At 41.5% G+C, this 15,690-nt stretch overlaps 1 protein-coding gene across 1 annotated transcript in view; it reads left to right on the forward strand.

The window, feature by feature from the left end:
* The first annotated feature begins 604 nt into the window (after positions 1 to 604).
* Positions 605 to 15,690, forward strand: part of ARHGAP40 (Rho GTPase activating protein 40) — a 53,302-nt gene continuing 38,216 nt past the window's right edge. The window contains 1 exon segment of the mRNA XM_060230932.1: positions 605 to 731. Coding sequence (XP_060086915.1) covers positions 622 to 731 — 110 coding nt within the window. The 5' untranslated portion in view covers positions 605 to 621.

Below are 15,690 nucleotides of genomic sequence, written 5' to 3' on the forward strand. Positions count from 1 at the left end.
TACTGTTCATTAGTGTTACTGGAGGTATATCAGAACTTCTTTTTTAAAAAACTAGAGAAGTATCCCCCCCCTCCTTTTATGGTTGCAGAAAAACACAAAAAAACAAGACTCTAACCCCAGTTGGCTTTGAGCAAAAGGTTGGATACAGATTAGCCTTGTTTTTGGCAGGCATTCTCCACAAAAACAAACAGCCAGAGAGAAACTTCATATCGAAGCTTCACCTCACAATGAGGTAGCTCTTTGAGCCTCAGACAATGAAATCTGGGTTATTCTTTACGTTCTAAGCACAAGACAGTTGATCACAGTTATTGGAATGAGAGGTTGGCTGCGTGTTTGAAGTCATGGGTATGCTGACTAGATTTTTATCTCTCTATTCTCACTGGGTGTGTGAGAAGAGAAAAAAAAAAGAGAGGAAGATTTGCTGTCCAATTAGTAGCATTCCTGTGACATGAGTGGGTGGTGCTGCAGCCTTGTGCTTGGTGCACTCACCTGCAGAACAATCCTAGGTGCACCAGTGGCTTCCCATGTCTCAAGACTCTTCCAAAGAGGGCACTGATGGACTGGTGGCAACTACACTATCTGGAGAAAAACTTCTAGGTTTTTGTTTCCCTGGTTAAGAGAATGGATCGGTTTGGGAAGCACGGCAAGTCTGGATTTGTCAGGACTCGGATTCCTAGACCCCAGGTCGTATTGCAGCCGATCCAGTCACCGGACTATGCAGGTGTTTGCAGGTATTGATTTGTTTGGGATGTCTCTTTTGAGAAAATCTGTTACGGCCAGTGGCAGGGACTTGTAAATCCTGCCAACATGCAGGCATTGGGGCATGTTAGAAAAGAAGTGTCAGACTAAAGGCTTGCTAGAACAAAAGGGGCAAAAATGTAGTTCATCGTAGGTTCTGAAGTTAATAATTTTGTAAACTGCTAGAATATTAGTCTGACGTTGATGGGGGTCTTTTGGTAACTTTGCAAAGAGCATTGTAATAGGCTGATAGTTTCAGGAAGCTTAAAATGTTTTGACGATCAAAGCTGCTTGCCTGTTAAATGAATAAGTAAATTAAATTATAACCTTTCTAACAATCTGTGGTGCCTATGGTGGAAGTAAAAGGAAACAAATAGTAGTGGGTTGTAAAATCTGTCTCATCCAAAATTTGGAAAGGCAGGTGTTTTTTTTTCCCTTAAAGGGCTTCATGTAACTAGAATAAAAGGCAGGGGTTTAGAACTTTTCTGTAGATTTAAAATACAGCATTAGACATGCTGACTGATACAAACAAATTCTAGCAATATTAATGGTGGGGAGGGACTTCCCAGTCCTTGTATTTTGGATCGCCAAATTAAAGGATTGTTCTTGTGCAGTCGTATCAATATTCTGTAAACTAGCATAGTTCTGATGTTCATTTGTAATTTTATGAAGGCCAGTGGAATTTTCAGACTAGCACATGTCAGTTTCTTTGTTTTGAAGGCTATTATTTTCAGGAAGTCAATTTGTCAAACTTTCTTATTTAACTGTTGCATGCTGAATGATTGCTCATTCAAATAGATAGGATTTTTTTTTTGCCATTTTTTCTTGGTGTATGGGGGTTTCTGACAGTGCAACAGTAAAGAAAGCTATTTTTACAAGAAAATCTCAATTTGGACTAAAAGCATTGCTGCATCTGAATTATTTTTTCAAAATGATATTGGTAGAAGATTTTACATAATCTGCCCTATGTTGATGTCTTTTCTTTTAAAATGCCTGGGACCTCTTGTTGTCTTTATGGCATGCATACTGAATTTGTTGAGTAGTACATCTTGCTTTAGCACCGCCCCCCCCCCCCCCCCCACAAATGCCTGGTAACTGGTATTAGAATATACCACTTAGCTTTAAGTGTGCATCCAGTTCTAACCAGCAGGTTAAGTCACTTAGCGTTTGCATAATGACTCCTGTGTTTTATATTTGTAGCCATGATTGATTGTTCCTGTGACTCTGATACTTATGAAATGATACATAGAAAATCCCAATAGTATTTTTAAAATTACCTTTTAATTAACATTGTTTAGTGACATTGGTACAACACAAAAAGTGTATTAGGGCTGCCATTAAGATGCCTAAGCTCTTAAAACACATTTTGCTGTGCTTTCCAAGAATTCTTAACTGGCAGAGAAAGATCCAGACTCTGCATTCTCCCCTCATCCTCAGTCCTTACTTGTTCAGTTCTGGTATTTCTAGTATCCACAAGTTCCCCATTCTGTAGGCTGGGTGCCAGCTGTTCTACATTTTCTCTAAGCTCTGAAACTGACTTGGTGACATTCCACAAGATGACCAAGCAGCATGCAGGAACTATTTGTGCATAGTGAACAATTGCTAAGGTGAACCTGTCCCTCGCAGGTTTTTGTTTCAAGATCACATTTACGATAGGTGATTTAAGTCTTTATCTCTCTCTCTCTCTGTAACCCTGAACTGAGCACCATTGGTACATTGTGTTTCAAGAAAGGCTCTTAATGACGGGTGATAACATGGAAGTATGCATTGTTTTTAGGCATACAAAGTCAGACTGTCTACATCTGGGAGCTGGGGGAAAGGGGAAACTGTAAGGGGCTTATTTATCTATGCTTTTTATTTCCACTGTCCCTAAATCTCTTAAGTATGCAGCTGGAGTGCCTCTTTCTTGGGCCCTTTTCAAGTGGGGTTGAAAACAGTTTATTCCAATGCTGTTCAGATCACCACTTGCTAATTTCTCACTGAGTACAGATTTTGAGGGTTCATTATCACATGACAGGAAGCTGGTCACGTCTTAAGGATGGTGGCATCTCAAGAGCTGATTTGATCCCATATAGTTTCTATGATAGTTAAGTGCTATAGTGTCTGAGAGAGCCATCGGCCTACCTAGTAAAGAACAGTATTTTGTACATCTTCCTGCTCCTAGTTTCTTTAGAAGGGTTCAGTCATAAAATACATAACCAAAATATAGCCACCTTCAAAAACTGGAGTGTTGCTAAAAACATCAATATGTGCTACCTGAAACACAGTTGAGAAAGATATTTGTCCTTCTGAAAGTGTATAGGTTGATAAGGTAGGCTTCCCTGTGGAAACAAATTCATAAACACATTTGAAACGGGGGGGGGGGGGTGTCCTGAACATTTCTGTTTTTAAAAGCATTTTATGTTTTGGCTCCTTGTGCTACTGGTTTCGTACTGTTGTACTCAGTCAAGAACTTGGCAAATCAGTACTCAGTCAGGCCCTCCTCCTATCCTTTCTCTTTCTGCCCCTTCCAAATCAACTGGAAGCCCTGGGGAAGTGTTGTCACACAAATTGCTCTGAATGTGATGACTCCATGAGGCTAGACAGTGAGTGTTGGAATTGCTGAAATGGCATTCCCAATTACCAAATGAAACTCTATTCAATGTTCCCTTTATTTCTTTCAGATGTGGAGGGCACAGGGTGATGATGGCTTAGATACAGTGGCTTGTCATTCAGGTAGTCTAAGTTGGAGTGTGGTCCCATAGGCTCTTGGGTCCTATGGAATGTAAGCGGAGCTGCACAACATAAAGGCAACTCTTTTCTCTTCTTGCAAACTTCCATACCTCCCATTGTACCCCAGTGTGTCAGTGAACCCCCAGGAACATCATGGAGTTTGATATGGGGGGCAGCAATGGAGCGGAGAATTGGCAAATATGGTTCTTGAATTCTCCTTCACAAGTGCCAACAGGGTATAGTGTTTAAGAGTAGTGGACTCTAATCTGGAGAACCAAGTTTGATTCCCCATTGCTCCACATGAAGCCTAGTGGGAGACCTTGGGCCAGTCACAGTTGTCTCAGAAATCTCTCAGCCCCACCTTACCTCACAGGTGCCTGTTGTGAGGAGAGGAAGGGAAGGAGACTGTAGGCTGTTATAAGATTCCTTCAGGTAGAGAATATAAAAGCTAACACTACTACTGCTACTTCACAAGGGGAGGTGCCTATGTTGAGCAGAAAGGGAGTTTGGATCCAAGCCTCAGCTTCCAGTTCTAATTCTACTTTTCCTCATCCACTGCATAGAGCTGCATGATTCGAAACAAGTTTTGAAGTATTCATCCTTGACCTTCAGACAAAATTCAGAGACTCTCCTGATGCAGCTTCCTAAACTGAAACTGAGAGAAACCTTTGAACCCTTCCAAAGCTTGACAGTTGAACCAAGAAAGCTATGCTGTCACTTAGGAAAAGACTGATCCAGAGCAAAATGCAGGGGAACAACACTGCACAAGCACTGAAATATCCTATGCAGAGAAGTAGAAAGTAGTATACCTAGTAAAAGCTTTCCATGTCCTAGAACATAAATAGCTATAGCTATAGAAAATCTTCTGGATCAGTCTTTTCTGACCATCTCTTCTGCAGGCTGGGTAGCAAAATAATCACTGTGGGGGCTGGAGCTTTTTAGGTAGTAACCCCCCCCCCCCCAAGAATGGCCTCTGAATTTTTCAGGGTGGCACTTGTTCTTTTCAATTTAAGATTATGCAACGCAGAACTGTTTATAAGAGTTTGTGTCCAGTAATTATATATGGTTTAGTTATTGACTGATGAATATTTTAAAATTAAAGATCAAGACCCTTAGCATTTGTTTGGTACTGTGGTTCTTGTTTTTAGTCATAAATGTTAATTGCCTTGGTCCTTAATTGGAGCCAGGCAGGCTAGAAATGTCCTAAATAAATATTAAGTGGTTTCGGTTATTAGCAGTAATACCAGTCAATTAATGTAGCAGGAAACGGAGGCCACAGCTCACATGTTTCCAGTTCCTGATTGTATTAGGAGGACCTTTAAAATGCCAGGAGTGACCTCTTAGAGCAGTTACCAAATGCCTCGTCTGCCGTAATCTTAACTCTGAAAGGATTCACATAGTTGTTTTGTATTATGGCATTGTAATCATTCACCTCTTGGATCACCAGTCAGGAAAATGTGGATGTGGTCTGAGAAGGCCGTCACAAAATATATGGGCTAATATTAACCTGTCAGGGGGATATGTGCCTCATACAGCATAGGCTAGCAGCATGGAGAAGTGCACGTAATCCTGTCTCGGTTCTCCTTTATCTCTGGCTTGGTCCATGAATTTGCTAAGTAGGTGTACTACTGATGTTGAGAAACTGCCTCTTGTGCTTGTGGAGGCAGCTACTATCCTTATGCATGAAAGGAAGAAGCAGCTAGGAGTGGTGAGAACTGCCCTGTGGCATGATTACTCCATCTCCTAATTTGTTTCCTAATTAATAAGTATCTTTATGTTATTTCCATGCGTGTTAAAACTGAATTGGCATTACTGGAACACCTCCAAGCCCTTTTTTGGTATGTCTCTTTCTCCCAAGATTTGGATCTAGGAAATAATTTAACCTGTTGGGGTTGCCTGGCTAAACAAACAGCATCAAATAAGAACAAGTTGGAAGGCTTTTGTGGGCATGTAAAGTTGTGTACTGGGAGCAGCTGCAGTGAATGAATGGAGATCCAGGCAGTCCTTGGTTCAAATCTCATCTTTGCACCCAGACAAATCCACCCTGCTTAAGGTTGCCAGTCATGACCTGGTAATCGATGGATAGAGTTGCCAGGTCCGACTCAAGAAATATCTGGGGACTTTGGAGGTGGAGCCAGGGGACATTGGGGGTGGAACTGGGAGCAAGGGTGTGAAAAGCACGACTGAACTCAGAATGCAGTTCTGGCAATCACATTAAAAGGGACCGTATGCCTTTTAAATGCCTTCCCTCCACTGGAAATAATGAAGGTTAGGGACACCTGGTCCAATCCTTTGGAAATTTGGAAGGTATTTTGAGGAGAGGCATTGGATGATGTGGTGCCTCTGTCTCAAAAAACAGCCTCTCCAGTGCCCCAGGTACCCACATATCAGTTCCCATTATACTCTAGGAATTGGTCTCCATAGGGAATAACGGTGTACCCAGAAGACATTCCTGCCCCCCTTGCTTTCTGATGACCCTGAAGCCGGGGGAGGGCCTCCAAACCAGGGGATCCTCTACCCCCCCTAGGGATTGCCAACCCTATGGATGGGAGTCAAGAGGGGTAGGGGCCATGGGGGACATTGGGGACACAGATCACTTCTGGGGAAAACTTGGAAGTGACATTATGCATCTATACTAGGGATTGCCAGAAATTTTCTGGTAAAACCATAGAGGTTTTCAGCAATTCCTAGAGAGGTCAGATGTCAACCTGACAGGTGATCTTTTGGTTTATTTTTCTCCCACTGCCACTTGAAGTGGCAGAGAGAAGAGAGGATTGCCAGCAAGGGGGTCTACTGCCATAATAGGAGCCCTGTAAACCCTACCACCATGATGGCGGTGGCAGGAAGCAGGGCTGGCACAGGGTCCATATGTCTCTTCCCCATTCACTGCTTCCGCCATCACCCTAACCCCTGCTCGTCCCTCTTTCCCTCCCTGTATTGTTCCTGTGCAAAAGGGCAGGTGTGATGGCAGTCATGCCAGCCCCTCTTCTCTCCCCTTTGTTTTATAGATGAGCTGTTCCGTACAGTTTGGCACAGAAGGGAAAAGCCCTTTAAAATTGCTAAAAAAGGTGGTGGGGGAGTAGGACATGTCATTGGGCTTCCTGTGTCATTTTGAGAGCATAGCTTAAGACTGTTCCCTCCTTGCAGAGAGGGCATGTCTACACTGATGATGTTCCACAGCCAGTACAAGAATCCCCTTTGAACTGGATCAAAGTTGATTTATTTTTAATGCGTTTTAAGGAGAATGCCCCAGGAATGCCACAAGATGGCATGCAAATATTGTTCTTAAATTTAGGGATTTTGGGATTCAAGGAATTTTTTATATGGCTTTAGGAACTCTGTCTGCCACTCATTCTCTAACATAACCTCCCCACACTACAATATCATGATGGTTATAATGCAGGCTAATTTTTATAGAGTTCCTGTAAGGGTTGTAGCAAAATACGTATCCCTAGTGTGTGGTTGTTGAGTTATTAAGTTGACTGACTTACGTAAAGCACATAATCGCTTGACATTTACCCATTTTTTATACCTGAACCATCAGATATGTTCTTGAAATGAACAATAACAGCTTGATTGTGTTATCTGCTTTTGCTGCCAGTACAGTTTGTATCTTTTTGAGAAGCAATGCAAAAACAGATGGCAAGATTAGCTGAATTCATGGGCAGACATCCAAAGGAACTTAGACACTTAAGTCATACCTCTCAATTCAAACAGGACTTCTTTTTTCCCTTTTTATTGTCATCTTTTAAAAATTGGAGGCAACAGCAGACAGGTGGCAGGAGTGGTAGCTGCTGTAAGAAAGCAATGCAATCTAATGAAAGAATGCTGTCATCCAGCTAATTAGAGGCATCTGAACAACTTGCTGAACAGTTAGCTTCCTACTTGTGACCTGCAAACAGAACATGAGTGGAACCAGTGGGTGATCAAACATGGCTACTTGAAGGGATTCAGAAGTGTTGGCATGTCTCCTGTTTGAAGAGGTGTCATGATATGAACCTTAAGAAGCCTCATAATGATGGTTTCAAGGGTGTGCGCTCATTGCCAGTGTCCAGCACCAGGCCAAGGGAGACCTACAAGAAGAGTTGGTTTTTATACCCCGCTTTTCACTACGTAAAAGAGTCTCAGAGTGGCTTACAATAATCTTTCCTTCCTCTCCCCACAAGAGGCACCTTGTGACGTAGGTGGGGCTGAGAGAGCTCTGAAAGAACTGTGACTTGACTCAAGGTCACCCAACTGGCTTCATGTGGAGGAGTGGGGACTCAAACCCAGTTCTCCAGATTAGAGTCCACTCCTCTTAACCAGTACATCATATGGGAATGAGCAGTACTAGCCAATAAAACCTTCCTGATATCCATAGACCTGCACCTCTTGGTTGTTACCCCAGTCTACTTTGCTTTCAAAACTTCCTTCAGAATCCCTCAGCTAGAAGACCTGCTCTTGAGGGCTTCTCACTGTCTTTTTCTTTTGTATCCTCTGACTTTGCTTTATGTTGTCTTCTATGTGTCAGGAGCCTGGTCAGGCAAGACTGGCAAGGTACTGGCACTCTTTGTGGAGCTCCTGGCTCAGATTCAATGGGAGTTTTGCTTCCTTTCCATGGTTGGCCATGTCAGTAAGTTCTGTAATGCTAGCTGTTGATGCAGCCTTGCTGCCATAACATACATCTATCCAGGGCTTTTTTAATATCTGGAACTCCTTTGCACATTAGGCCACACACCCCTGATGTAGCCAATCCTCCCGGAGCTTACAGTAGGCCCTATACTAAGAGCCTTGTAAACTCTTGGAGGATTGGCTACATCGGGGGGGGGGGTATGGCCTAATATGCAAAGGAGTTCCTGCTACAAAAAAAGCCTTGCATCTGTCTACTCATTTGTTTTTTGTCAAATTTGGAGATGGAAAGATTGGTGGCAGTAGCCCTGTTCACAAGTTAATGAACACACATACAATCAGTGTTCAGTGTATATTTCTTTATGCATGCACTGAATAATTCTAATGTTAAATTCAATACATATATGTGTGCTTTAAACCCCATATTTATCTCTGGTTTCATTTGTAAAGTGAATGCTTGTTACAAGCAAATGTATACACACACATGCAGAGTATACATGTATTCACTGTGACATGTGAATAAACCTGTGACATCACTAAGGTTGATGGCTGAATCAATGCATAGGCACCAGGGCACCAGGGATTTGTCAAGCTGTATCATAATCCTTGGGGTGCCACATAGCCTGGCACCAGGGATTTGTCAAGCTGTATCATAATCTTTGGGGTCCACGGTGGTTAAAAAAAGCAAAAAAGCTACAGGCTTGGTTGATAGTTAATAAGGTAGTACCAGGCCTATGCTTTCCTCGTCCCCACTCTTTTCAGCCCTGGCCCCTGCCTGGTAGAATGAGCTCCCCCTGGAGATCCAGGCCCTGTGAGATCTGCTCCAATTCTGCAGGGCCTGTAAAACAGAGCTCTTTCACCAGGCTTTCAGCTGGGGCAGTGGATGTCACCTCTCCCCTTCATTCCATCCCAGTGCTATAAGATCTGCTGGACCTGGACCATAGACCATGTCTGAGGCAGAACCTGCCATTTTAGTCTCTGTTGTCACTCTGTAGTTTTAGATTTTATATATTTTAAATTGGTCTTTTATTGTTTTTATTGTTGATTGTTTTGATGATGTAACCCACCCTGAGCCTGTCCTATGGGAAGGGCAGGCTAAAAACTGAAAAAAATAAATGACCTTATTTGGAAAAGCGTGGAGACGGAAGATGTGCTGTATAAACAACTTGGCCAGCTTTTTGGCCGTGGGCAACTGCTTACACAGGATGAAGTGAGCTTGTTTGGAAAAGGTGTCTACCACCACCCACATCACCGTCTTCCCCTGTGAGGGGGGAAAGTCTGTAATGAAGTCCATGGAAATACATTCCCACAGCCTCTATGTGGGGGGAGAGGTTGCAGCTTCCCGGGAGGGGGGCCACCCCGCTTCTTGGCCATAACACAAATGGGGCAGCCGCCAACGTATTGAGCCTATGTCCTTCCGTAAGCCTGGCCACCAGAACTGTCTGTGTACTAGGTGGACCATCTTTACGAAGCCAAAGTGGCCCCCCAGTTTTGTCATGTTCCTAGCGGATTACTTCATCTCATAACTCCTTGGACATGAATATCTTGTCCCCTTTTTTCCGTAAGCCCTCCTCTGTGCGTTGCAATTGTAATCCGTCATCTGGCGGCTTGTGCTCCAGGGATTCTTTCATTGTCTCAAAGTTTCGGGTGGCCTCACCTCTTTTCATGTTTGTGAGTGAGTAGTGACTAGTGTGCTCAGTTGGGCGGGGGTGAAGAGGGAGTCCACCACTTCCTCCCTTTTGCTGTCGTGCTGTGGGAAGCGGGAGAGTGTGTCGGCTAGAAAGTTCAGCCTCCTGGGAAGTGCCCCAACGTGAATTTGAACCGGTGAAAAAACCCCGTCCACCTGATCTGCTTGTTGTTGAGTTTACGGGTAGCAATCAGGGCTGCCAGGTTTGTGTGGTCGGTCCACAGCTCGAATGGTTCCCGCACCCCATCAAGATAGTACCTCCATTTTTCCAGTGCCAATTTAATAGCAGAGGCTTCCTTGTCCCACACAGACCAATTCCGTTCTGTGGGCGTGAATTTTTGGAACAGGTAGGCGCAGAGGTGCAACTTCACATCCTCCCCCTCTTGGAGCAACACTGCGGTGGGGCCACATCACTGGCGTCACATTGAACCACAAATCTCTTTATTTTCATCAGGGTGATCAGGCATGGCTCGGATACAAATTTAGCCTTCACTTCTCAAAGACTGCCTGACACTGGGGCGTCCAGTTTAGACTGGCGTTGCCCTTCACTGTTTGCAGCCCCTTCTCTTTGGTTTTTAACAAGTCTGTGAGGGGAAGGGTCACCTCAACAAAGTTATTTATGAACCCTCTGTAAAAATTCGCAAACCTGCCGAAGCTCTGGAGTTGTTTCCGGGTTCGGGGAGCCTCCCAATCTACCACAGCTTTTATTTTGGTACGATCCATCCCCTGTCCTTCTGCTGAGATTCTATATCCCAGGAAGTTGAGCTCCGTTTGGTGGAACTCGCACTTCGACAGCTTAGCGAACAGTTTTTGCTCATATAAGGTCTGCAGCACCTGCTGCACCAGCCTGACATGTGAGGGGAGGTCTTGTGAGTATATTAACACATCATCCAGGTAACAGACCACCCCCTTGTACAAGAAGCATTGCAAAATTTCTTTGATTAAATTCATAAACACTCCGGGCGCCCCTTTTAGCCCGAAGAGCATCACTAGATACTCATACTGTCCTAAGGGTGTGTTGACAGCCGTCTTCCACTCATCCCCCTCCCTTATCTGGATGCGAAAATAAGCGTCTCGGAGGTCCAACTTGGTGAAAATCTGCCCTTGGGATACTTCGCTTAGCAAGTCTCTTATGAGTGGGAGGGGGTAAGCATTTAAGGCAATACAAGAAGTTGCTGAAACTGGGGTTCCAGTCTGAAGGCACCACCTATATACTCCCGGTGAGCCGTTACCAATTCAAGCAAAGCGTGGCAAATACTAGCAGGTACATTTGTCCGGCTTTCTACTCCCCTCTTCCTCCCCCCTCAGTCCAGATGCTGTATGTATTAGCTTTTCCGTCTCCCCCAGCGTGACCTTGGTTGCCATGTTAACAAGCCTCTAAGATAACTGTTTGGGGATGCGTCTATTAGCCAAAAGTGAAAGTAAAGCGAAGCAGCAATTATATATTTCAGATTGGAATGCAGACAGTTTCACTCATCAGTTATTACGGTGTTCAGGGTTGCTGATATACATTGTGTGGGTTCTTTATGGCAAGAGGATACAGTGTGGGGGTAGACTCTTGACATTAGCAAGTACCTTTTAACCGTGACCAAAGAGGCATGAGGACCCAGGAGTTAACAACAAGAAATTTATTGTAAGTGCTCTAGAACAAGTGTGTAGTAAAATCATTTTGTGCACAGTGAATATAGAAAACAGTAAATAAAAGCCCTGACACGTCTGACTAGGCTTTCTGTTGCTATAGCTCCAAAGACTCACCACCTACTTTGGATGAAGGATCTCTCCTGCTGCCTTCTCTCCTGCAGCCTTTTCCAGAGAGAACACAACCTGACTGTGGCTTGACCTTTTATGCTTTCCTCCCAGGTCCCACCCCACCCCCGTAGGCCAATTTTCCCTCCAAACTCCTTCATCCAATCAGAGGGACAGCAGGGATCTTGGGAGATGTAGTCCCATTAGCCACTTCTACACAGGCTTCTCTGGGGCCTGTAGGTCTCACTAGGTCTAGGATCATGACAGATGTGTATATTTTTAAAAATGGCAGCATGCTTTCATCAAAGTGACATCCTTATTTATTTAACCGGGATTTGAAGGTCATAAGGTAACTTGCACATCGACGAGCCATCAAGACTTAGTTCTAGTTTGGAGGACTTCCGGGGGAGGAAAATGTCGAGCTGAGCTGCTTCTCATAACGGGAGCAGGCTGGAACTTATGTTCGGGGTAGTGGAAGGCAAATTAATGCCTACTGCCTACTTTTCTCAGTCAGAGATTAGTCCAAGACATGCACAGGAAACTTTGAGGAGATTTACCTTGGCTAAAAGGGAGTCCCGGGGGGGGGGGGTGCTCCTTTGAGGCTTTGAGGGGTCTCCGGGAAGAGTTGCATTTTCATCATCTGCAGAAGTTTTCAGAGTCATTTATTTGACATAAGCTCGACAGAATCCTAACCTTCTTGGACATTGCTAAACATCTAAAGCTACGCAAGACCCGGTGGGAATTTGGATAATTGGAAGAGAAGGTACAGATTACTATCTTTCACTCCGGGACTATTTACAATTTAATGGAGTAAATTTAAAAGGTGGGAAATGAAAATCTAGAAAGCTTGGAAGAAGAAGGGAAAAAGAGATGAAATTTGGACTTTGTAAATATAAAGGACAGTGCTAAAAAGTGGAAAGGAATTTATTGTTTGGTCTACTTGCGGTTCTGAAAAAAGAGCACCATCGTCACAGACCTGCAGCATATTCAAGCAAAACAGGAAGTACGTCAAGTATTGTGAGATCTCCTTACTAGTGTGAATGAGACTTCATGGCAAGTAAACCAGGAAGTAGCGGATGGAAAACCTACCCTAGGAATATAACACCATTGAGAAATAGCGGCGGCCATTGCTTGGAGGTCAAAATTAAAATAAGGTTTTTAAAGTGTTCAGGACATTAAAAATTGTTGGAATTAACTCAGAAGAGGACAAGAAGATAAGTATTATTGGACATATTATGTGTGTTGACTTTAGAAGTTTTTAAAAGGGGGAAAAATTGTAAGGAGCAGCAAAAAGTCACGACCGACATTTTGAAACATTTAAAGACTTTAAAAATAAATATCTTGATTTTGGGAGCTTGGAGGATGGCGAAATTAGGCTTATTATAAAAGGCAAGTCCTATTCTTTTGAATCTGATAGTTGAATTTGAATTTGGTGAGGTCTAAATTTTTGCTGTTTTTTAAATGTCAGAACACAAGCAACCCCGTACAAGGGCTAGACATAAAACTTTTTTTAGAATTGACATGTTGTGGGGAACTAAAGATTTAGGTCTTATAACAAGGAAAATAGAGATTTTACCTAAAATTGGGGCTGACCATAACCCAATAATGTGGATTACAAAATTGTCCAAGAAGTTGAGAAGATGGAGATTGAATGAAGATTTGCTACAGAATAAAGAAACAGTGACATACCTAGAAAACGAAACTAAAGCCTTTTTCCAAATGAATGACAAAGAGGACATAAATTTCCAGACGGTCTGGGATGCTTATAAAGCAGTAATGGGAGGAATGTTGATTGCTTTGAATAATAAGGACAAAAGGGTAAAAGAGAAACAGATGTTGGACATTCAAAATGAGATAAAGAAAAAAGAAGGGGAGTTGAGAAAAAGGCCAGGGAAAAAGAACATTATAAGGGAAATTACAATATTACAAACTCAAATGAGACATTTGTTAAATAAAGAAGTGAAATGGAGTTTGAAAAGATTGCAGCAGAAAACCTTTGAGGGAGCAAATAAACCAGAAAAGTATTTGGCTTGGCAATTGAAAAAAAAGAGGGAAAGTAAAATCATTAATAAAATTGTGGTAGATGGAAGAGAAGTGGTTACCCAAGAGGGAATAAAAAGATAATTTTTTAAGTATTATGCCAAATTATTTAAAGGTGTTAAAATAAAGAAGGAGAAGATAGATAAATATTTACAAAAGGTAAAAATAGAGCCCTTAACTGAAAATATGCGAAAAGTTTTGAATGATCCAATTGAAAAAATAGAAATTGAAGCAGCAATCAACGCAATGAAAAATGGAAAAGCACCTGGGCCAGATGGATATACAACTAAATTTTTTAAACTCTTCAAAGAGGAATTAATACCAAAGTTGCAGAAGTTGATGAATACAATAAGAATGAAAGGGAAAATACCAAACACATGGAAGGAAGCTGTTATTTCGTTGATACCTAAGGAAGATAGGTATGTCACGAATGTAAAAAATTATAGACCAATTTTGTTATTAAATAATGATTATAAAATTTATACAAGAATCCTGGCAGAACGGCTTAAACAGCATTTGATAAATTTTATAAAGGAAGATCAAGCAGGTTTTCTTCCCAAAAGGCAAATAAGAGACAATATTAGAACTGTTGTAAATATTGTAGAATATTATGAAAAACATCCAGAAAAAGAAGTAGCATTATTCTTTGCAGATGCAGAGAAAGCATTTGACAATTTAAACTGGGACTTTATGTTTGCAGTAATGGAAAAAATGGAGCTTGGAGAAAGCTTTATAAGAATGATAAAAGCAATATATTCTGAACAAAGCGCAAAGTTATATATAAATGCAGATCTTACAGAAGATATGAAAATCAGCAAAGGTACTAGACAAGGTTGTCCACTTTCACCATTGTTGTTTATAATGACTCTTGAAATATTATTGATGCAGATACAAGAAGAAAAAGATATAGAAGGATTAAGAATAAAAGGATTTACTTACAAATACAGAGCTTTTGCTGATGATATAATGTTTATAAATGAAAACCCCATACAAGTTACACCTTTGTTGTTAGCTAAAATACAAGAATATGGGGAGTTTGGCGGGACTTTGTATTAATAGAGAAAAATCCAAAATTCTGTGTAAAAATATGCAGATAAATAAACAACAAGAATTGCAGAAACTAACGGGCTGGAGGTCACCTCCAAGGTAAAATATCTGGGGGTGGAGATAACAATGAAGAATATTGATCTGTTCAAAAATAATTATGAGAAGTTATGGTGTAAAATGGATGAAGACATGTTAAAATGGAAGAAGCTTAATTTGTCAATGTTGGGTAGAATAGCTGCAATCAAAATGAATATTCTACCAAGAATAATGTATTTGTTTCAAACTATTTCTGTTGTGAAGGATAGTAAACAATCTGATAAATGGCGAAGAAAAATTTCAGAATTTGTGTGGGCTGGGAAGAAACCAAGGATTAAAATGAAAATCTTGACAGATGCAAAAGAGAGAGGTGGATTCCAGTTACCAGATTTGAAATTGTATCATGAAGCAGTTTGTTTAGTATGGATGAAAGAATGGATAACGTTGTTAAATAAAAAACTTTTAGTGCTGGAAGGCCATGGAAAAATATTCGGCTGGCATGCATACTTATATTACGGGAAAAAGAAGATGGATGGCCTTTTCTCTCACCATTATATAAGAAGTAATCTACTAAATGTATGGATAAAGTATAAGAAATATGGTGATGAGAGGAGACCTTTGTGGATAGTGCCAGCTGAAGTGATAAAGATAACGGCTAAAACAGCCAAAGAAAAACGGCTATCATACAACCAGTTACTAAAAATACAAAGTGGAAAAATAGAACTGAAAACTGCAGAAGAACTGAGTTACAAATATGATTGGTTTCAAATGCAACAAATAAAAAGTTTGGTGGAGAATGATATTAAAACCGAAGGAATAAGGAAGGAGCAAACAGAAATGGAAAGAGTTCTGCTTGGAGATAGTGAGAAATTAATTTCAAAAGTATACAAATTACTTTTACAATTGTCTACAGAAGATGAAGTAGTGAAATCTCAAATGATAAAATGGGCAATTAATGTAAATAAAGAAATACAGATGGAAACTTGGGAATACTTGTGGAAGAACTCTATGAAACTCTCAACATGCCAGAATATCAAAGAAAATTGTTTTAAGATGATGTATGGTATATAATTCCT

The sequence above is a fragment of the Heteronotia binoei genome, chromosome 2, assembly GCF_032191835.1.
Source record: "Heteronotia binoei isolate CCM8104 ecotype False Entrance Well chromosome 2, APGP_CSIRO_Hbin_v1, whole genome shotgun sequence".
NCBI classification, from domain to species: Eukaryota; Metazoa; Chordata; class Lepidosauria; order Squamata; family Gekkonidae; genus Heteronotia; species Heteronotia binoei.